Source organism: Hypanus sabinus, chromosome 23 (genome assembly GCF_030144855.1).
Source record: "Hypanus sabinus isolate sHypSab1 chromosome 23, sHypSab1.hap1, whole genome shotgun sequence".
NCBI lineage: Eukaryota > Metazoa > Chordata > Chondrichthyes > Myliobatiformes > Dasyatidae > Hypanus > Hypanus sabinus.
The window spans coordinates 6936438-6960586 of record NC_082728.1 but is presented as its reverse complement, the minus strand read 5'-3'; the positions used below and the strand labels follow the sequence as shown (position 1 = coordinate 6960586).

At 41.0% G+C, this 24149-nt stretch overlaps 1 protein-coding gene across 4 annotated transcripts in view; it reads left to right on the top strand.

Moving 5' to 3' along the window:
• Positions 1 to 24149, top strand: part of cep112 (centrosomal protein 112) — a 526403-nt gene that overhangs the window by 279268 nt on the left and 222986 nt on the right. For all 4 annotated transcript variants that reach the window (XM_059948278.1, XM_059948276.1, XM_059948277.1 and 1 more), the window contains exon 18: positions 9327 to 9462. In XM_059948278.1, the coding sequence (XP_059804261.1) occupies positions 9327 to 9462 (136 nt within the window). The remainder of the gene's footprint in view (positions 1 to 9326; positions 9463 to 24149) is intronic.

The following is a 24149-nucleotide window of genomic DNA, read 5'->3' as shown; positions in this document are numbered from 1 at the left end:
ATGGAGTTTTTTATATGGATTCTATTGTGTTTCTTTGTTTTGTGGCTGCCTGCAAGAAGACAAATCTCAAGCTTATATATAGTATATATACTTTGATAATAAATGTACTTTGAACTTTGAACATGATCGCTCAATAACATAAAAGTCATGCATAAATGCTACTGGCTGTCTGACTTTTGATCATGAATCATTATTTACTTCATAAGTAGCAATGCTGGATTTTTAACGTATTTTCTCAGTGACATCATACTATCACATACTTCCAGTAACCTGTGGTGATATGTATTTATTTACTTTGTTTGTGCAGTTTGTCTTTTCTTCATTCATTGGTTTGTTAGTCTTTGTTTATAGAGTCGTAGAAAAGTACAGCACAGAAACAGGCCCTTGAGCCCATCTGGGCTATGCTGAACCATTTAAACTGCCTACTCCCATTGACGTGTACCTGGACCATAGCCCTTCATACCCCTACCATACAGGTACCTATCCAAGCTTTTCTTAAATGTTGAAATTGAGGTGGCATGCACCTCTTGCACTGGCAGCTCATTCCACAGTCCCATGACTCTCTGAGCAGGAAGTTTCCTCCCATGTTCCCCTTAAACTTTTCACCTTTAACCCTTAACCCATGAACACTAGTTGTACTCCCATACAGCCTCAGTGGAGAAAGCCTGCTTGCATTTACCCTATCTATACCCCTCATAATTTTGTATATCTCTATCAAATCTCCCCTCAGTCTTCTATGTTCCAAGGAATAAAGTCTCAACTCACTCAATTCTATAAGTCAGGTCTCTTCCAGTCCTAGCAACATCCTTGTAAATATTCTCTGCACTCTTTTAACCTTATTTACTTCTTTCCTGTAGGTATAACTGTATAACCATATAACTATTACAGCACCAAAACAGGCCATCTTGGCCCTTCTAGTCCGTGCTGAACGCTTACTCTCACCTAGTCCCACTGACCTGCATTCAGCCCATAACCCTCCATTCCTTTCCTGTTCATGTACCTATCCAATTTTACTTTAAATGACAATATCGAACCTGCCTCTACCACTTCTACTGGAAGCTCGTTCCACACAGCTACCACTCTCTGAGTAAAGAAATTCCCCCTCGTGTTACCCCTAAACTTTTGCCGCCTAACTCTCAACTCATGTCCTCTTGTTTGAATCTCCCCTACTCTCATTGGAAAAATCCTATCAATGTCAACTCTATCCCCCTCAAAATTTTAAATACCTCAATCAAGTCCCCCCTCAATCTTCTATGCTCCAAAGAATAAAGGCCTAACCTGTTCAGCCTTTCTCTGTAATTTAGGTGCTGAAACCCAGGTAACATTCTGGTAAATCTCCTCTGTACCCTCTCTATCTTGTTGACATTGTTGACCAGAACTATACACTATACTCCAAATTTAGCCTTAGCAATGCCTTGTACAATTTTAACATTACATACTCCTATACTCAATGCTCTGATTTATAAAGGCCAGCATACCAAAAGCTTTCTTCACCACCCTATCCACATGAGATTCCACCTTCAGGGAGATAAGCACCATTATTCCTAGATCACTCTGTTCTACTGCATTCTTCAATGCCCTACCATTTACCATGTATGTCCTATTTTGATTATTCCTACCAAAATGTAGCACCTCACACTTATCAGCATTAAACTCCATCTGCCATCTTTCAGCCCACTCTTCTAACTGGCCTAAATCTCTCTGCAAGCTTTGAAAACCTACTTCATTATCCACAACGCCATCTATCTTCATATCATCTGTAGGTGATAGGTGACACAAATACTCCAAATCAGGCCCCACCAATGTCTTATACAACCTCAGCATAATATTCCATCTCAGTACTTTGATTTATGAAGGCTAATGTGGCAAAAGCTTTCTTTATGACCCTATCTAACTGTGACACCATTTTCAATGAATTATGGACCTGTATTCCCAGATCCCTTTGTTCTACAGCACTCCTCAATGCTCTACCATTTTGTAAGATCTACGCTGGTACTCTCTAATCCTCTGGTACCTCCCCAGTCACAAAGCCTGATTTAAGTATCTCTGCTAGGGCCCGTGCATCCTGCAGAGTCCAAGGGAACACCTTATCAGGGCCTGGGGATTTATCCTTCCTAATTTGCCTCAAGACAGCAATGCTATTTCTTGTAATCTGTACAGAGTCCATGAAGCTGTTGCTTCTTTCCATCACTTCTATAGACTCGATGTTTGTTTCCAGAGTAAATGTAGATGCAAAGAATTCACCTAAGATCTGCCCCATGTTTTTTGGCCCCACACATGGATTACCATCCTGGTCTTCCAGGGGATCAACTTTGTTCCTTGCTATCTCTTTGCTTAAAATATATCTGTAGAATCCCTTAGAATTCTCCATCGTCTTGTCTACTAGGGCAAACTCATGCCTTCTCTTAGCCCTCCTGATTTCCTTCTTCAGTGCCCTCTTGCATTTCTTATATTCATAAGCACCTTGTTTGAACCTATCTGCCTATACCTGTTATGAAGCACCATTTTTTCTTAACCATAATATCGATATTCTTGAAAACCAAGGTTCCTTAAACCTGTTATCTTTACCTTTTATTCTCATAGGCACATTATAAGCTTTGTACTCTCAAAATTTCACTTTTAAGAGCCTCCCACTTACCAAGTACACCTTTGCCAGAAAACAGCCTGTCCTAATTCACACTTGCAAGGTCCTTTCTAATACTGTCCAATTAAAAATCAATTTAGCAAATTTAGAATGTATAACTTTTCATAAATTCTATTGCATTTCTTAATTTTCCGGTAAATGCCTGCAAGAAAATGAATCTCAGGCTAGAATATGGCAATGTATATACTTATAATAAATTTACTTTGACTCTGACCTTTATTTGTACCATTATTCCATGTTATTTGATAATGCTTAAGGATGAGTTATGTTTACTGAAGGGATATTTGCATCTTTAGCTGGGACTAGATGACAATTCACCTGCAGTCCTTGACACACTAGGCTCACCCTTTGTCTCTAGCCATTATTTCAGGGTATGAGATATTGACTCAGTTGTATTGTTCCATCTTGCTCTTCAGAAAAATTTGGCAAGGTCAGATGGGCAATTGTTAGAGAGTTATCCCCGCTTTCTCACAATGCAAGTGCACAATTGGAGCTAAATTTGTCACACATTGTACTGTGCAGCAGAAATCTAGATGAGCAAACTTCTACCATTGAAAGAGTGCAGTGTACTGCTTAGCCCAAGACTGTCAGTCTGGGCTTCAGTGCATTCCAGCATTAGTTGTGTTCTTAACAAAATGATAGCCAGTGCAAAAGTTGTGTTGTGTCACAAATATTCAGGAGCCAAACGTTGCATGTCCTGGAGTTCCGGCAGCAGGACTTGAATAAAATGCCATTTGATGCAGGTGCTGGATGCTGGAAGATATAAATTGTACAAGCTAAGAAAAACCTTGCAGGTGGAGGAAAACAGGTCAGTGGCACAGTCTTGATTACACCCAAGATCATCAAGAATGTATGGACAAGGGGAGACCCTCTGGTCCATCCCAAGTAGTTGCAATGCACTCTTCAGGACTGATCTGCTGAGTATTTGATCTCACTATTTGAATTTGAATACACGGCACATCAGTAGTAGAATTCTAAGAGCCAGCAGCACTTGCATTTAAAATGGATCAAAGCAGCATTGCCTTTCCCTGCAGAAAAGACATTTCAAAAGGAAATCAGACAGCAGGCAAGGAAGGAATCTGGAGAAGTGGAAGTGTGCAGATTAATTTCTTATTAAGGACAGCAAGAACCAACTTCAAAGATGCTGTCATGAATGAAGAGTCCCATTTCGATGTTTACACTTTGCTTTTCATCATCTATGAATTGCTCTTCATATTAGGCATTATTACAGCAAGGCCATTCTAGCTTCAACTGAACTTGGATGACATTTTGACCTACTATTAAGCTGATTGCTCTTAATGGGGGGGGGGGGGTAAGTGACAATGGGCGATGCCTCCCACATGTGCATGATGTCACCACGGGGACTATTCAGTTTATGAAAAATAGGGGTAGCTGCTGACCAAAAAGAACCGCTAGATCTCTTGCTTGATAACATTTGGGGGAAAATTATCATTCAACCCATTACATCTCGTGAAGGTCCTGACTCATCCTCAGTTCCGGGGAATATGTAAAGTGGGGCGATGGGATTGCAGTGTTTTTGATATTGATATTGATTGAACTGTCCTTTCATTAAGCAGGCTGAGATCTGGACTGACTGAAACTCAGTTCTTCGTAAATTTACTATGCTAAGAAACAATAATTATCAGCCTCCATTACTACCAGGAGCTGCCAAAGACAGGATTGCAAGATTGGACTCCTTGTCCTTGACCTTGGCATCATCATTTAAAGATTAGCTTTACTTACTTATCACAGGTACATCAAAACATACATTGAAAATGTGTCATTTGTGTCAATGACCGACACAGTCCGAGGATGTGCTGGGGGCAACCCACAGTGTTACCATGTTTCCAACGGCAACATAGCAAGCCACAACTCACTACCTTAACCTGTACGCCTTTGGAATGTTGAAGGAAACCATAGTGTACAAAGGAAACCCATGTGGTCACAGGAAGAACATATAAACTCTTTGCAGACAGGAGCGGGAATTCAACCCTGATCAATGATCACTGGCACTGTAAAGCGTCGCACTAACCCAGGGGTCAGCAACCTTTACCACTGAAAGAGCCACTTGGACCCGTTTCCCACAGAAAAGAAAACACTGGGAGCCGCAAAACCCGTTTGACATTTAAAATGAAATAACACTGCATACAACGTTTTGTTTTGCCTTTATGCTATGTATAAACAAACTATAATGTGTTGCATTTATGAAATTGATGAGCTCCTGCAGAGAAAACGAAATTACATTTCTGCATGCAACAAAAACATTTTGAACTCCGAAAATAAGATGTTGGGTTGAAGGTTACTTTTAAGTAAAATACTCAACGTCTATTTGAGTCCTTCTTGTGTTTATGAAAAACGCTAAACTTAAATTTGCCGCCAGCAGCAAACCAAAAATAACGTCAGCCAGCTGTCAACCTGAAAAATAAAAGGACTATTTCACTGAACAATGAAAACATATGAATATACGTAAAATAATAGGCAATTAAAATATTTATCATACTTGGTCAGGTTGACTCACACCTGACAATGCAGTCGTATTCGGTAGGGATGGATCGATGCTTAGGGGAGTGACCGGGAAGGATAATGTGTTTTTTTCCTCTCTGAACTCACAGAAGCGTTTCCCAAACGATGTTTGCATTGCGATGATTGCAGAATGTAAATACTCCGAATTTATCATGTCGTGACCTTGTTTGAACTCTCTCAAATTGGGGAAGTGAGACAATGTGCCTTTCTGTAAATCTCTGGCAAGCACTGTCAACTTGCGCTCGAATGCCAAAACATCCTCCAACATGTGTAGGGCTGTAAGTCCTTACCCCTGAAGAGCTGTTTTCAGTGTGTTCAGGTGCGCTGTCATGTCTACCATGAAGTGTAGCTTTTCCAGCCACTCTGGCTGTTCCAGCTCAGGAAAGGTGAGCCCTTTGCTGCCCAGGAAAGTTTTCACTGCTTCCAGACACGCGACAAAGCATTTCAGCACCTCCCCTCTGGACAGCCAGCGATAAAAACACGTTGTAGCGGTGTGCTCACGCAGTCAGTAAACTGCAGTCGAATAACTTTATTCGAACTAAACAGCCTTGCTTTTAAGCCTCCCTCAACCCAGCCCCCATGGACGCAGATGCTGCAAAAGACGCGTACTCACAAACCCCCGTAGGCTATCTCCCTTAGCCGGAATGCTGGCTAATTGTGAGCCGTTCCGGATGTGCCAGGAAATGTGTCGCCACACTTAGATTGTACAAGATCACCATAATCTTCAAATTTAGAATTACATTTCAAAAGCTAACAAACTAACATAAAATACATTTTAATTAAATACTGACCAATTATTTCCCAAAGCCACAGGGAGCCGCAGCACAGAGGTAAAAGAGCCACAAATGGCTCGGGAGCCGCAGGTTGCCGACCCCCGCACTAACCACTACACTACTGTGCTGTCAGCTTAATGCACCAACCAGATTCGCAAATGACTGGCCCTGAAAAGCCACACGCTGCAAACCTGGGAACACGCCCTTCAATTTTAGTATCACAGACTCTCCCACTCAACATCCCGCTCATCTTCTCAACATCCACTCTGTCTGGGCCTTTCAATATTCAATAGGTATCAAAGAGATTCCCCCCACCCACCATTCTTCTAACTGTAGTAAGTGCATCTGTGCACCCAGTTTAGCTTTACAACTGTTTTAATGCCCACCAAAGAATCTTGTAGTTGGTTGGAGTTACCCTATCACGTAGCCCTCTATTTTTCTAAGTTCCATGTGCCTGTCTGAGAGTCTCTTAAAAGACCCTACTGTATCCACCTCTGCCACTCAGTTCCACAGTTGATGACTGCCTACACACCATACGCTTTCTTAGCAACACTGTCCACCTGTGCAGCAGTCATTGAGTGTCCTAAAGACACAGATCCCAAGGTCTCTGTGATCCTCCATGCTGCCAAGAGTCTTACCATTAATACTATATTCTGTCTTCAAATTTGACCTACCAAAATGAACCACTTCACACTTATCTGGGTTGGACTCCATCTGCCACTTCTCAGCCTGGTTCTGCATTCTATCCATGTCCCGCCATAGCCTCCAGACTATCCACAACACCCCCAACTTTTGTGTCATCAGCAAACTTACTAACCCACCCTTCTACTTCTTCATCCAGGTCATTTATAAAAATCTCAAAGCGGAGGGGTTCCAGAACAGATCAGTGCAGAACACTAGTAGTCACTGACCTCCATGCAGTATACAAACCATTTACAACCACCCTTTGCCTTCTGTTGGCAAGTCAATTCATGATCCACAAAGCAAGGTTTCCTTGGATCCCATGCCTCCTTACTTTCTGAATGAGCCTTGCATGGGGAACCTGATCAAATACTTTACTAAAATCCAAATACATTACATCCTCTGCTCTACCTTCATCAATGTGTTTTGTTACATACTTAAAGAATTCAATCAGGCTCATAAGACAAGACCTGCCTTTGAGAAAGCCATGCTGACTATCCCTAATCAGATTATGTCTCTCCAAATGCTCATAAGTCCTGCCTCTCAGGACCTTCTCCAACAACTTGCCCACCACTGAAATAAGACTCACTGGTCTATATTTCCTGGGTTATCTCTACTCCCTTTCTTGAACAAGGGAGCATCATTTGCAACCCTGCAATTCTCCAGTACTTCTCCCATCCCTATTGATGATGCAAAGATCATTGCCAGAGGCTCAGCAATCTTCTTCCTCCCTTCCCACAGCAGCCTGAGGTATATCTCATCCGAACCCGGCGACTCATCTAACTTTTCAAAAGCTCCAGCACAATCTCTTTCTCAATGTCTATATGCTCAAGCGTTTCAGTCCATTGTAAGTCATCCCCATAATTGCCAAGATCCTTTGCCCTGATGAATTCTGAAGCAAAGTATTCAATAAGTACCTCCGCCTCCTCCTCCAACTCCATGCACAGGTTTCCACTATTGCAGCTGATTGGTCCTATACGAACACGGCTCATTCTCTTGCTCTTCACATACCTGTAGAAAGTCTTGGGGTTTCCTTAATTCTGCTCACCAAGGCCTTCTCATGGCCCCTCTAGTTCTCCTAATTTCATTTTTAATTTCCTTCCTAGCAACCTTGTAATTTTCTAGAACTCTATCAGTACCTATTTTCTTGAACCTTTTTCAAGCTTTTCTTCTGAGCTAGATTTTCTACTTCCTTTGTACACCATGGTTCTTTTATCCTACCATCCTTTCCCTGCCTCAATTGAACATATCTGAACATTTGTTACATTTCCGCCGTGCTTTTCCCTGAGAACATCTGCTCCCAAGTTCCAGTCTAATAGCATCATATTTCCGCCTACCCTAATTAAATGTTTTCGCAAATTGTCTGCTCCTATCCTTCTCCAACACTATGGTAAAGGAGATAGAGTTGCATCACTACCTTCAAAATACTCTCCCACTGAGAAATCTGACACCTGACTAGGTTCATTTCCCAGTACCGGATAGAGTACAGCCTCTCCTCTAGTTGGCTTATCTACATATTGCATCAGGAAACCTTCCTGAACACGCCTAACAAACTCCACCCCAGCTAAACCCCTTGTGCTCAGGACTTGCCAGTCAATATTAGGAAAGTTAAAATCTCCCATCACAGCAACCCTGTTATTGTTGCACCGTTCCAGAATCTGCCTCCCTCCGCAATGTCCCTGTTACTATTAGGGGGGTCTATAAAAAACACCCAGTAGAGATATTGCCCCCTTCCTGTTTCTGACTCAGTAGATTTTCCCTCCATGACTTCCTCCTTTTCTGCAGCCTGAGCACTATCCCTGATCAGCAATGCCATGCCTCCACCTCTTTTGCCTCCCTCCCTGTCCTTTTTGAAACATCTAAAGCCTGGTACACTCAGCAACCATTCCTGCCCTTGAGATATCCAAGTCTCTGTAATGGCCACAATGTGATAGTTCCATGTATTGATCCATGCTCTAAATTCATCTGCCTTGTTTATGATACTCCTTGCATTAAATTAGACGCATCTCAAACCATCAGGCTGAGTACATCTTTGCTCTATCATCTGCCTGTCCTTCCTCACAAACTCCCTACAAGCTGTCGATACTTGTGCGCCAAGTGCCCCATCCTCTGCCTCTTCAGTTTGGTTTCCATTCCTCTGCAAATCTAATTTAAATCCTCCCCAATAGTATCAGAAAACCTTCCCGCCAGCATATTGGTCCCCCTCAGATTTAAGTGCAACCTGTCCTTTTTCTACAGGTCACACCTGTCCCAGAAGATTTAAGGTCTGAAACATGAATTCTGTCTCTTTCCATGGATGCTGCTTGACCTGCTGAGCATTTCCAACATTTTCATTTTCATTATTATTATTATTATTAATATTATTAAGGAATCACTGCACCCAACCTGTACACATGGTGCCAAAAGCAATAAGGTAAATAGCCAGTTGAATGTTTTGGTCATTAATTAAAGGACTCATTGACTAACAAACCTAGAATACCATCCAGCTCTTGTTCAAATAAAGCTATGGGATCATCAACAACCATCATAAAAGATAATGGGACTTGGGTTCATTGCTAGTCTAAAGGGAAGGCCTCTAGAGATATTCCATGTGCAGTGTGAATCCAGCATGACACAACGCTTTTGAATAGATTTAATGGTGGTTTTTATCTTGTTAAACTAAAGGTTCATTTGAGTAGTATATTAAAACACTTATACTGTTGTAGTGAAAAAGAAGATCAACTGACACGGGTGACCGATTTGCAGAAGTTCCAAGCACAGAAGGCAGATGCAGCTCTAGAGGAATTCAAGAGACAAGTCGAGCTGAATTCTGAGAAGGTCTACTCTGAGATGAAACGGCAGGTGAGGTTTCTTCCATGGTTATGGTTGAGCTTCTGTTCCAGCCTATTTCTGACTTCTGCGAGTCTACTCCATTAACCATCATTTAATTCAATTGAGACAGAACTGCATATTAAACACTAGTTGTTTCAAAGTATTACCAAGAGTTCAGTAAATAGATACATCATGATATTTTCACACAGGGGGCGGCAAATGTGTTGGCCTTTGGCGATGTAGATAATACATAAAAATTCAAGAACCTCAAGATAATCATCTTTGATAAATGAATTTTTACTTATCCTTAAGCAACCATCCTTTGGAATTATGGTTAATGTGCCTACAAGGGGTGCAAAGGAGCTTGATCAGATGTTGATTTGTAAGGATTTCAGACTGATAATCTGGCACCTTTGGCACTTCGAAGGTGCTGAATTGGCAGATTTTACTCTCTAGCAGATGTTACCCTGATTAACAACAAAATATCTGACTATTTTGGGGCTTGTTTGCTGTTGTTATTTTGTTGTTTGTTGAGTTCTGTGTAAATATAGTGAGCAATTTGGGCATGCTATGATGCTGTCGGAGTGTGAGGTGCTGCCCCCACCACATCCTTAGGTTGTGTTGTTTGTTAATGCAAACAATATATTTCACTGCCTGTTTTGAAGTATGTGTGATAAATAATTAAATTAATCTGAATCTGAAAGTGGATATTTAGACCCTTGAGGCCTTGCACACATAGACACAACATAAGTGGTGGAAGCACCTTACAAACTACTCATCTGCCTGCCCCAGCAACAACTATCTGCCCCATCTGTGAAAGTGTCTGCTTTTCCTACATTAATTTCATTAGTCACCTGAGAACTCACAAATCCAGAGTGGAAGTAAGTTATTTTCAGCTTTGTATCTCCCTAAGAAGAAGATGATGATGCTGTAACCTCAGTTTTGATAGCACCATTGATGAACTGTTTTACAAGAAAGGACAAATAGGATCTCTCCTTCTGCTAGGCTTCAAGCCTGGCATGAAAGCTAGCTTGATCTTGTGACTTGCTTGTATTCCTCCCATATGTGATCTTCTACTGACAATGTGTTTATCCCTGCTCTTAAAGAAGAAAGTGACTCAAATCTCTTGACACTGTGCCTCTTTGTACAAAATGTGTTAGATACAGACCAGCTGATCACAGGAAAAAGCCACCCAACTATTGAGCATATCTACAAGGAGTATATCCACATGAAAGCAGCATCCATCATCAAGGACCTTCACCATGCTGGTCATGCTCTCTTCTTGCTACTGTCATCAGGAAGGAGGTACAGTAGCCTTAGGTCCCAACCACCAGAGTCAGGAACAGTTATTACCCCTCAACCATCAGACTTTTGAACCGGCATGGATAACATCACTCATGTCAACACTGAACTGATACCACATCCTATGGATTCACTGTCCAGGGCTCTACAACTCATGTTTTCAGTGCTATCTATCTATCTATCTATCTATCTATCTATCTATCTATCTATCTATCTATCTATCTATTTATTTATTTATTTATTTATTTGCTTACTTTATTTTATCTTTTTGTTTGCAGTGTCTTTTACATGATGGTTGTTTGGCAGTCTTTGTGATGCAGATTTTAGTTTTTTTTTCCTTGATTCTATTGTATTTCTTTGCTCTGTTGTGAATACCTGCAGAAAAATGAAACTCGGGGTACTATATAGGGAAATACACATACTTGGATAATAAATTTACTTTGAATGTTGTAGAAATTTTAACTTGTAACAGAGTGAAAATGTTTAAGTAAGGCCAGATATAATCCTACTGTTAAAATGATATTCAACTTTGACAGTTTGAAAATATCTCAAAATATCAGTGAAAAACTTTAGATCATGCGCCAATTGTTCATCTTAAAGTTGTGATCACTGCATCATCTTAATGGAAAATATTGAAAGGCTCCAATTGTTCCACAAGTCTTTTTTTTTACCTTTATTGGTAGATATTCACTTCACAATGCAATAGAGAGAGAGAGTGGTAGGTTTTTTTTCAAGTTCCATTTCATTGAACTTTCTGAATCAACAATTTTTCTAAATCCCATTTTGAAAGAAAAAATTAACAACATTTTGGATGGATTTTGCAGTATTTTGAGATTTCAAATCCTTGCATACTTGAAGTTCACGATGGATAATGCAATCCATGGAATAATTCTGCAGATGTGTTTCAAGGGTGCAGTAAGACCTACAATTTAACCCATCACTACATCACTGCAGCACCTAAAGCTTTATGCCATGATACAGTGACATATTTGGTTAAGTGGAATCTTGGTGTCAACAACATGGGTTTTTTTGCTTCTAGCACTATTAAATAAGTAATTTGTTTTTCAGAGTTTCATCTGTGAAAACATAGTGAGCAAACATTGGCAGCTGTGGTTTATCATCTCTGTCTGTAGGTTTAGCAAGGCCAAAGCTGAATTATAGCAATTTCTTCAAATCATTCTGTAGCTTGCAACATCAGCACTGATCTGTGAGATACACACAAAATTGGAATTTGCTGTATTAGTCACAGACATTTTTTGGGTGATTTGAGTTTAAATTGCAAACACTTCTACAATATGTTATCTCTAGCAGAATAAGAACATTCAGCACAAGCAGTCATGGAATACTTGCACCTGGAAGTACACCATTCAGGCTCTAAGAAAAGATGATCTAGCTAGACCCCAATACTCTCCTAACATTCCCTACAAGTTCTTTCCTTCCACAAACTTATTCACTTCCCTTATGAACTCTACAATTAATTTTGTCTCCAATATTACCCAACAATACACTTCATGTTTTAATCACTTATGATGTAAGGCAGATTTTCCTCGTGTCACTTTTCATTCTTTTGCAAGTTTCATTATTTTTCTCTGTCCCCTGGGCTCTTGAGATCTCTAATAATAGAAAATGCTTATTTCTATCCGTACTCTTCTTAATTTTGAACGATCTCAGCTAATCCAGACCCAAAGTTCAAAGTAAGTTTATTATCAAAGTATGTATACCATATACAATCTTGAGATTCATCTTCTTGCAGGCAGCCACAAAACAAAGAAACATAATAGAGTCCACGAAAAGCCACACACAGCAAAGACCAAACTACCACCCTATGGTAGTAGCAAGAAGAGAGGGAGACAGATGGGACGAGCTCAGGTGGGGGCACTTGGCTGACACGGAGAAGTGGGCGAAACACTGGTTCATTTTCCCCTCTCAGGCTTCGCTGCTTTAATTGGTGCGAAGTAATAAGACTGAACATCAGTTAGCTTTCAAATTCAAATTCAGTTTATGGCCATTCAACCATATACATGTTTACCGTCAAATGAAGCAATGTTCCTCCAGACTAAGATTCACAACACAGTACATATAACTCACACATACAGCACATAAAATATTACCATAAACAAATTAACACATAAGATGCATTTATGACTTTTTACGTTAAAAAGTAAATAGTATAATGCTACTGGTGTTTCAGAAGTGATGAGACCTGGGCATGGCAGGGAGTTCAGTAGTCTTATAGTTTGGGGGAAGAAGCTGTTTTCCATCCTAACAGTTCTAGTCTTAATGCTGTAGTACCTACCCCCTGATGGTAGGGGGTCAAAGAGCTTGTTGGACGGGTGAGTGGGATCATTGAATTCTGCTCATGAAGTCAATGCTTTAATCTGGCTCGTCGTTTTAATCGGCACAGGGTAGTGGAACTAAACACCGATTGGGTTACTGCTCTCGGGCCTCAACACTTTAATTGGCCAACTCGATGATGGCTGTAGCTGCATTCTTGTGAATCAAGTTCACCAAATCTATCAGGAGATCGTAAAATCACTAGTTCATTTAAACAGTTCAAAGTTTCAAAGGTTCGTTTATTATCAAAGTATATAACTCTGAAATTCTTCTTCTCAGCCACAAAACCAAGAAAGAACAGCACAGCAGGCATAACGACTCTCAAATCCTCCTCCCCTGCATGCTACAAAACAATGAATATTGGGCAAAAAACACAGAATTAAGAAAAACCATAAGACTGGAAAAAATTTAACAGTCCAAGTCCACATCCAAAACACAAAAAACCTGGGCAACGTTCCCTCTCTCGGTAGCAGAGCGATCTCACCAGCAATGAAGAGGCAGTCTCACCTCTGTAGCAGAACAATCTCACCAGCAAGAAAAAGGCAGACTCCCCTTTCTTTAGCAGAGCAATCTCACCAATGATAAAAAGACAGTCTCTAGCAGTAGAGGTAAATTTCTTAAAGGGAAATTCCAGACTGTGGATCCCAATGATTGTAGTTCAGAAGTATATAAGACTAAGATAAAGAAGCAGAATTGGACCATTTCTCCCATTGAGTCTGCTGTGCTATTTCATCATGCCTGATCCATTATTCCTCTCAACCCCATTCTCCTGCCTCCCCATCCCCAGCCTGTATCCCTTCATGCCCTGACCAATCAAGAATCTATCAATCGCTGCCTTAAATATACTTAAAGACTTGTCCTTAACAGCTGCTTGTAGCAACACATTTCACAGATTCAGCACTCTGTCTAAAGAAATTACTCATCTTCGTTCTGAAAGGGCATCCCTCTATCTTGAGGCTGCGTCCTCTGGTCTTAGGCGCTCCCACCATAGGAAACATCCTTTCCACATATATTCTATTAAAGCCTTTCACCATGCATTAGATTTCAATTAGGTTACCCATCACTCTTCTAAGTTCCAATGAATACAGGCCCAAAGCCATCAGGCGCTCTTCATATGACAAGCCATTCAATCCATAGAACCATAGAACACTACAACACAGAAACAGGCCTTTTGGCCCTTCTTGGCTGTGCCAAACCATTTTTCTACCTAGTCCCACTGACCTGCACCTGGCCCATATCCCTCCATACCCCTCTCATCCATGTACCTGTCCAAGTTTTTCTTAAATGTTAAAAGTGAGCCTGCATTTACCTGGCTCACTCTTTTATCTGGCAGCTCATTCCACACTCCCACCAATCTGTGTGAAGAAGCCCTTTATATTCCCTTTAACCTAGAATAATTTTCATGAACCTCCTTTGAAACCTCTCCCGTTTCAGTACATCCTTTCCAAGATAAGGGGCCCAAACCTGTTCACAATACTCAAGTGAGACCTCATCAGTGTTTTATAAAGTTTCAATATTACACCCTTTTATATTCTAGTCCTCTTGAAATGAATGCTAACATCACATTTGCCTTCCTTACCAGACTCAACCTGCAAATTAACCATTAAGGAATCCTGCACAAGGACTCCCAAATCCCTTTGCACCTCAGTTTTTTGGTTTTTATTTCTCCAATAAGAAAATAGTCAACCCTTTCATTTCTTTGGCCAAAGTGCATGACTATACACTTCCCTACACTGTATTCCATCCTCCATTCCATCTAACCATTCTCTTAATCTGTCCAAGTCCTTGTGTAGCCTCCCTATTTCCTCAAATCTACCCATCTTCATATCATCTGCAAACTTTGCAGCAAAGCCTTCAATTCCATCATCCAAATCATTGACATATAATGTATAAAGGATCAGTCCTAATACAGACCCCTGTGGAACACCACTAGTCACCAGCAGCCAACCAGAAAAGGATCCCTTTATTCCCACTCATTGTCTCCTGTCAATCAGCCACAGTTTTCTCCATGCTTGAATCTTTCCTGTAATACTGTGGGCTCATAGCTTGTTAAACAGCCTCTTGTGTGACACCTTGTCAAAGGCCTTCTGAAAATCCAAGTACACAACATCAACCGATTCTCCTTTGTCTATCCTGCTTGTTACTTCTTCAAAGAATTCTAACAGATTTGTCAGGCAAGATTTCCCCTTGAGGAAACCATGCTGACTATGGTCTATTTCATTACGTGCCTCCAAGTACCCGAAGCCACCATACTGCAAGTGTCTTTCACAATGAAGCCTGATGCAAAATACTTATCAGTTCAGCTGCCATTTCCTTGTCCCTCATTACTACCTCTCCAGCATTGTTTTCCAACAGTCGGATATCCACTCTTCACTCCCTTTTACATTTTATGTATCCTCTTTAATATTAGTGGTTAGCTTACTTTCATATACCACCTTTACCTTCTTACTGAAGACTTTAGCTGCCTTCTGTTGGTATTTAAAATCTTCACAATCCCCTAACTTCCCTCTAATTTTTGCTGTATTATATGCCCTCTTTTTTGCTTTTATGTTGGCTTTGACTTGCCTTTGTAGCCATGGTTGTGTCAGCTTGCCTTCAGAATGCTTCTTCTTCCTTGTGATGAATATATCCTGTGCTTTCCAAATTGCTTCTGGAAATTCCAGCCATTGCTGCTCTCCCATCATCCCTGCCAGTGTTCTTTTCCAATCAATTCTGGCCAACTCCTCTCTCATGCCTCTGTAATTTCCTTTACTCCACAGTAATAGTGATACATCTGACTTTAGCTGCTGCTTCTTAAATTTCAGGGTGAATTCAATCATATTATGATCACATGCCCCTAAGGATTTTTTTTTATCTTAAACCACCTAATCAATTCCGGTTCATTGCACAACACCCAATCTAGAATAGCTGATCCTCTAGTGAGCTGCTCTTAAAATGCCATTTCGTAGGCATTCTAGAAATTTCCCCTTTTGGAATTTTGCACCAACCTGATTATCCCATTCTACCTGCATATTGAAATCCCACATGGCTTTTGTAACTTTGCTCTTTCTGTCTCAGAATGTAACTTGTAAGCACATCCTTACTACTGTTTGAGGGTCTGTATTTATCTCCCATCAGGGTCTTTTTAACCTTGCAGTTCCTTAGCTCTATCCACAATGATTCAACACCTTCCAACTCTTATGTCACCTCTTTCTAAAGATTGAAATTTCATTTTTTATGCTACCCCACTCTTGTCTTCCTGCCATCCTTTCGATTGAATGTGAATCCTTGGACATTAAATGTTACTCCACTATTTAAGAAAGGTGGGAAGCAGCAGAAAGGAAACTATAGACCTGTTACCCTGACATCAATGGTTGGGAAGTTGTTGGAATCAATTGTTGGGGATGAGATTATAGAGTACCTGGAGGTACATAACAAGATAGGCCAAAGCCAGCATGGTTTCCTGAAAGAAGAACCCTGCCTGACTAACCTACTGCAATTTTTTGAGGAAATTACAAGCAGGGTAGACAAAGGAGATGCATTAGACATTGTGTACTTGGATTTTCAGAAGGCCTTTGAAAAGGTGCTGCACATGAGGCTGCTTAGCAAGATAAGAGCCCATGAAAGTACAGGGAAGTTATTAGCATGGGTGAAGCACTGGCTGATCGGCAGAAAACAGAAAGTGGCAATAAAGCGATCCTATTCTGGCTGGCTGCTGGTTACCAGTAGAGTTCCACAGGGGTCAGTATTGGGACCGCTGCTTTTTACAATATATGTCAATAATTTGGACTATGGGATTAATGGATTTGTGGCTAAATTTGCTGATGATTCAAAGATAGGTGGAGGAGTGGGTAGTGTTTGGTGCACTTTGGTGGAAGAAGTAAACAGGCAGACTATTATTTAGATGGGGAGAGAATTCAAAATGCAGAGATGCAAAAGAACTTGGGAGTCCTTGTGCAGGATACCCTAAAGTTTAACCTCCAGGTTGAGTCAGTGGTGAAGAAAGCAAATGCAATGTTAGCATTCATTTCTAGAGGTATAGAATATAGGAGCAGGGATGTGATGTTGAAGCTCTATAAGGCAGTTGTGAGATTGCACTTGGAGTATTGTGTGCAGTTTGGGGCACCTTATTTTACAAAGGATATACTGATATTAGAGAGGGTTCAGAGAAGATTCACGAGAATGATTCCAGGAATAGAAAGGTTACCATATGAAGAATGTCTGGCAGCTCTTGGGCTGTATTCCCTGGAGTTCAAGATAATGAGGGGGGTCTCATAGAAACATTCTGAATGTGAAAAGACCTGGACAGCTTACATATGACAAACTTATTTCCCATGGTAGGGGAGTCTAGGACAAGACTTCAGGATTGAAAGATGTCCATTTAGAACAGGAATACTGAGAAATTACTTCTGTCAGATTGTGGTAAATCTGTGGAATTTGTTGCTACTAGTGGCTGTGGTGGCCGAGTCATTGTGTGCATTTAAGGCAGAGATAGATTCTTAACTAGCCAGGGCATCAAAGAGTGTGGGGAGAAGGCAGAAGAGTGTGGATGACTGGAAGAATTGAATCAGCTCATAATTGAATGGTGGAGCAGACTTGATGGGCTGAATAGCCTACTTCTGCTCCTATATTTTATGGTCTTAAGGTCTAATCTTCTTTCAGCCATGATTTAATGATGCCTACAATATCATAATTGCTGGTCTGTAACTGTGCTACAAGTTCATTGTCTTCATTCTGTACATTCAAATATAACACCTTTAGCCCTGTATTCACTTTTTTCAATTTCATCCACCTTTTACATTGCAGCTCATCTTGTTGACTGCATTTTGCCCTATCATCAACTTCTTCTTGCTAGGAATCTCGCTATACATTGCCTCTGTTTGTAAACCTCATCTCCAACACTATCACTCCAGTTCCCATCCCCCTGCTAAATTAGTTTAAACCCACCCGAACAACTCCAGCCAACCTGTTTGCAAGGATATTGGACCCCGTCAGTTTCAGGTGTAACCTGCCCCAATCATACAGGACATATCTTCCCCAGAAGAGAGCCCAATAATCCATAAATCTGAACCTCTACCCAATGCACCAGTTCCTCAGCCATGCTTTCACCCGCCAAATCATCATGTGCTTATTGACGTTGGCATGTGGCACAGGCAGCAAACCATAGATAACTATCCTGGAGGCCCTGTTTCTCAGCTTTCTACCTACCTCCCCAAAATCTCTCTTCAGAACCTACTCACTTTGTCTACTTATGTCATTGGTACCAATATGTGCCCAAGATTTCTAGCTGGTTACCCTTGCCCTTGAGAATGCCATGGACACATCCAAGACATCCCTGTTCCTGGCATCAAGGAGGCAGCATACTATCTGGGTGTCCTATCATGCCCACAGAACCTCATCTCTGTTCCTCTGACTAAGGAATCTCCTGGCAACACTGCAGTCCTCTTCACCTCTCTGCTCATTTGAGCCACAACACCAGACTCAGTGCCAGAGACCCAGTCATTGTGGCTCCCTTCGGTAGCTCATCCTCCTCAATATCTAAAGTTATATACGTATTATTGAAGGGAATGACCACAGGTGTACACTGCACTGGCTGTGCATTTCTCCATCTTTCTCCTGACAGCCACCCAGTTATATGTCTGCTGCAAGCTAGGCGTAACTACCTCCTTGTAGCTTCTGTCTGTCGCCTCCTCATTCTGCCATATGAGTCAAAGGTCGTCAAGCTGCAGCTCCAGTTCCTTAATACGTTCTCTCAGGAGCTGTAGCTTGGTGCGCTTGGTGAAGGTGTGTTTATCTGGGAGATGAGGAATAAACAAATAAGAGCACAGAGAGAGTAACGTACAAGACAATCTACCTCACCCAAGCCTGATCTCACCTAAGCCTAGCAGTAGTTTTGTGAGCTACCTACAAAATGTTGCCAGGACCATCTTGCCTTTAAAGCCCAGTACCATTTTGCCTCTGTCCATGTAACTGAAGTCTCAAATCCCTGGAATCTTTTCAGTACATCTTTTCTGTACCATCCCTTAAAGTATGTTGCCCACAACTGGACATAATCCATTAGTTGTAATCAAACCAGTGTTTTATAAAGTTTCATCATGCTCTTGTATTTTTTGGCTCTATTTCCAAAGCCCAAGCTTCTTTATGCTTTTTAACTTGTCCTGTCATTTACGAGTATCTTGTACATTTGTCACTTCTTTAGAACCGTGATCTCAAACTTACATTGCCTAATTGTGATATTCCATTATGACAAACTCAATTGTTCTGTCATTTTCTTTAACTGAGTCCTGAAGTTGGCTGTTTAGGCTAGCTTTGGATGTAGTTTTCTTAGTTCTGTTTCAGGCGAATATTCAAGCCTTTTTTACTTTCAGGAAGTGCAGCAGAGTAAAGATTAAGATCTGAGTGGTGCTGAAGTGACTGGGTATTGTGGTGAAAGTAATGGGATTTGTGAGGGGGGTATTGAGGAGATGCTTGGCTTGGGGAACCGGTGTGGAGATGCAGAACTGAAAGAGGAAGGTAGGAGAAAAGGGAAAGAAAGAATTACACTTTCAGGCTTGGGATGCAAATAATTGGGAGGATAGAATGATCAGAGTAAGTGTTGTGAAATCCTGAGAATATTGATCTCAAGGAGGGGTAGTTGGTTAGTTGGGAACAAGTTATAAAGGTGAAAAGTTAAATGAGACATCTACCTGGTGGAAGGAAAATATTCAACAGTAACTCAGGGAAGGTCAGTCTGTATAATTATTGCCAAAGCAGATTCTCTTCCAGTTTGGGCTTGTTTCAATGCTAAAGCTATCAGTGTTACCAAATCTTAAATAAATACACGGTAGAATTTTATTCAAATGATATGAATTGAACATTCCGTCCTGTTTGATGCCATTATGCATACCCAGTATCTTCTGTACACGTGCACTTTCTATACCAGCAGCAATATTAGCCAGTAATCTCTGCCTCTATCAGAAATAATCTTGCTAGAAATAGCTTCTCCAGCCTTCATGCAGAATGGTGGTAGCAAAATCTTTGCTGAAGTTTCTCCTGTTGGAAAACTGGGTCAAAATCGTGTTCTGTCTAGCTATAAGATATAAGTGGCCCATGCTTCTTCCTCTAGACTTGTCCACTGATCAATCCTGGAGTGACCTCTGGCTAAAATCAGCATTCAGTTCCCTGCATTAAAATAAAATATTCACTTTATTTGAACTTTGTTAAATATAAAAGCACACCACTCTATTTGTGAGATGGTTTGTCAGCTGCAAACTGATGATTTATTGTGCCCTCCTGACTCAATCCATTAGTTTGACCAGTCAATTAAGTTATATGACTTAATTAAATTATAACATATAATTTTGTTCTTTTTAATTTTTATTTAGATATACAGCTTAGTAACAGGCCCTTCCAGCCCATGAACCCACTTCATCCAATTACACCCATGTGACCAATTAACCTACAAAACCTGTATGACTTTGGACTGTGGAAGGAACCCCGAGCACCCAGAGGAAACCCACGGGGTCATGGAGAGAATGTACAAACTCTTTACAGACAGCAGTGGGAATTGAATCCAGGTCGCTAGCGCGTAATATAGTTACACTAAACTGCTACACTACCATCCAGATTAAATGAGATTGTTTAATATATAATTATAATCTGAATTTAGTAAATTAAACTTATTACATTCACTTACTGAGTCAGATTGGACATTTTTTCCCCAAAATCACTGTTCTCTCAGCTCATTTTGGTCTTACAAGCTGAAATGTCAGGAATGGTTTTGTCTGTTGACCCAGTGTTGGGATTAAACTGACACTGGTACTTTAATTTCCTCCCTTCTGCACAACTCTGACAGTTGGCCTACACCAAAGTCCTCCCAACTGCTGAGGTCAATGATGAACTGGAATGGAGAGTTCATCTTCACCCCTTCCATCTGTGACACTTTTTTCTTCTTCGTGTTAGAACCAGAGTATATGATCCATTACTGCTGGCAATAAGAACAGAATAAAATGAACTATTTTCCATGTACCTCTCCACGCTAAGCACATAAAAAGGTGTTCCTGTGAGATAAGCTTTCCAAGTCTCCTGAGGGAGAAAACTGGCTGGCATAAGCCCTGAAGCTGTTAATAAAAACGAAGTTTGTACTTGGGATAGAGTATCAGAGGTCCACATGGCTTTAATCCACTTGTCTTCCTCCTGCAGTGTTATTTTAAGCATGCATTCATGCCCAGTCGGTGTATATTGAGCTTGAACAAACAGTAAACATGTGTTTAATTAATATGAAGCAGAACATTGCTGTATTGCCAGCAAAATCTTCAGCTTTGAAACTCAAACATCCTTTCTGTCATAACCATGGCAACAGCACATTTCATTCTCTGTGCTCTATGCTTAAGCTGGCTGCTTTTAGGAATTCCTCTCTGTGTTTTGGCAATGGTACATGTTATTATTAATCCGAATATTTTAACCATGGTGATGCAATATATTTTGGAAATTCCATTTTCAGCCATACTTGACCGGAAACAGATGGATTTGTAAAAAATGACACATTTTCAGTGGTTAAAAAAACTGGTCAATCTACTATAGAGATTGGTGGATATTCTCAATGGGAGAAGATTTGAATATTGGTTGGATTTAATTAAATCCTTTCCTTTCCTCAAATGCAGATAGGTTTGCCACACATTTCATCAACAACAATAAAACATTGATGCATCTAGTCCAGGAGATCATGGAAAATGCAAAGGAGCTGAGCATTAGGCTAAAATGGTTGGCTGAGGAAATCTTGTGCGTTGTGGTGGAGCTGGGAACTGAAAGGTGCAAATAAGAATGTCTGAAAACTCCCATGATTAAAATTTTGAACTTGAACTTCATATTAGTTAAGTACATGGTTACTGTTGGCTCACCTTTAGTTCAACGGCAGCTACTGAGAATCTAATGGGCCTGTGTCATCAGCCATTAGAGCCTCCAAGAAATGCAACTGTCATCATTTTAACTGAAGTATGGTAGTGGAAGCCTGAGGTAGTTTTATTGGATGAAGTGAGTTTGGAGAGTGAAGGGAGAGTTACAGGTTTGGGATTTTCAGTAGAGGTGAATTAAACTTAGGGGTTTAGTTGAAGAGGGAGAGTGGAGATTGCAGCAGAAGCAGCTAAATGGATTATCTTAATCTTCATTGCAAAGAAGTGAAAAGTTCAAAGTTAACTGATTATCAAAGTAACTGTATGTCACAATATACAACCCTGAGATTCATTTTCTTGAGGATGTACTCAATAAATCTACAGAGTAATAACCATGACGGAATCAGTGAAAAAACACACCCATTTGGACATTCAATAAGTGTGAATAAATAAGAAAGAAATAATAATAATAAATAAATAACCAGTAAGTGTGGAGAACATGAGATGAAGAGTCCTTGAAAGAGAATCCTTTGGTTGTGGGAACAGTTTAGTGATGGGGCAAGTGAAATTGAGTGACGTTAATCACTCAACTAATGGGCTGCGAAGGGAGTGGTGGAAGCAGATACAATAGCAACGTTTAAGAGGTGTTTAGACAGACAGGTGAACAGGCACAGAATGGAGGGATACAGAATCAGTGCAAGTAGATGGGAATAGTTTAAATTGGCACAGACATTGTCAACCAAAGGTCTCTTCCTATGCTGTACTGTGAACAGCTAAATCAGTTGTTTGCCAAGTGCAACTGACTTGAAGTCTGCTTCCCTTGAAATGAAAGTTGACGTCGTGTCAGCAGGAATTCCTAGGATGAAGGACTGGTTATCGGTGTATCAAAAGCAGAACTAAGTTTGTGAACATGCTGAAAACGACGCAATTATCATGGTTATATAAACACAAGAGATTCTTCAGGTGCTGGAAATCTTGAGTAACACACAAAAAGCTGGAGGAACTCAGCAGGTCAGGCAGCATCTACACTGGGAATAAACAGTATTGACATTTCGGGTCAAGACCCTTCATCAGGTCTGGAAAGGAAGGGAACGGAAAGCTGGAATAAGAATGTGTGTGTCAGGGGTGGGGGTGGTGAGGAGTACAAGCTGGCAGGTGAAAGGGAAAGTAGGTGGGTGAGGGAGGGGGTGATGAAGTGAGAAGTTGGGAGTTGATAGTAGAAGGGGACTGAAGAAGAAGGAGTCAAATAAGAGAGGGTAATGGACCATGGAAGAAAGCAAAGGAAGAGGGGAACCAGAGCAACATACACAAAATGCTGGTGGCTCTCGGCCTGAAACGTCAACTGTTTACTCTTTTCCACAGACGCTGCCTAGCCTGCTGAGTTCTTCCAGCATTTTGCGTGTTGCTTGGGTTTCCGGCATCGGCAGATTTTCTCCTCTTTGTGAGTGGAACCAGTGCAATGAAATGTGCAGGTTAGAAGAGAAGGGGTGAGAATCAGAGGACTGAGGAGAAGAAGCTAGAAACTTGCAGTTGTACCTGAATGACCATGTCTTTTCAGGTGGATGTGAACATCTTATCCTGTGTTTTTTGATTTTGATTAACTGGGCCTGTCTAGAGACGACTGTGAAAGGGCAGCTGAGGACAAGGGAAAGACATTATGACAGCGTAGAAAGACAGCTGACAGGAGGGAATAGAGTCTAGTGGGGCTGTCATGGGCTAGGAACCCATGTTGGCAGTCCTCAATGCTGTTTCAGCATATTGGAGACACCCAATAATGGCTTTGAAAAGGCAACAAAGGAAGGTACCCCTAGAGCCTGCAAGGTGACTCAATGAATGATAACATGGCTACAGACCTAGGAACATAATCTACCATGAATACAGAGACCATTAAAATACCAGAAGCAGTAGTAGGACACAAGTGTTGGGTGTGAATCTGTGGATGGGAGATAATAACATCTGAAAAGGGGTTGAAGATCCATCAAGAGAGGAAAGGGTGTTTGAGGGAGCAGGGAAAGGGCCTTACATTAACCAGTACTTCTTGCAAAGTCAATCAACTAACTTGAGTGAAATGCAGAGACCAGATACAAGCCAAAGTTCTCAGAGCATCAGCACCCCTATCATTGAGGAGAATACCACAGAAATCCCAGCTGAGGGACTCACCCAACCACCAACACCTCCTAAGGAGAGAAAGATCAAAGTGCACAGACTGCTTGTGAAGTGACTCAAAACTGC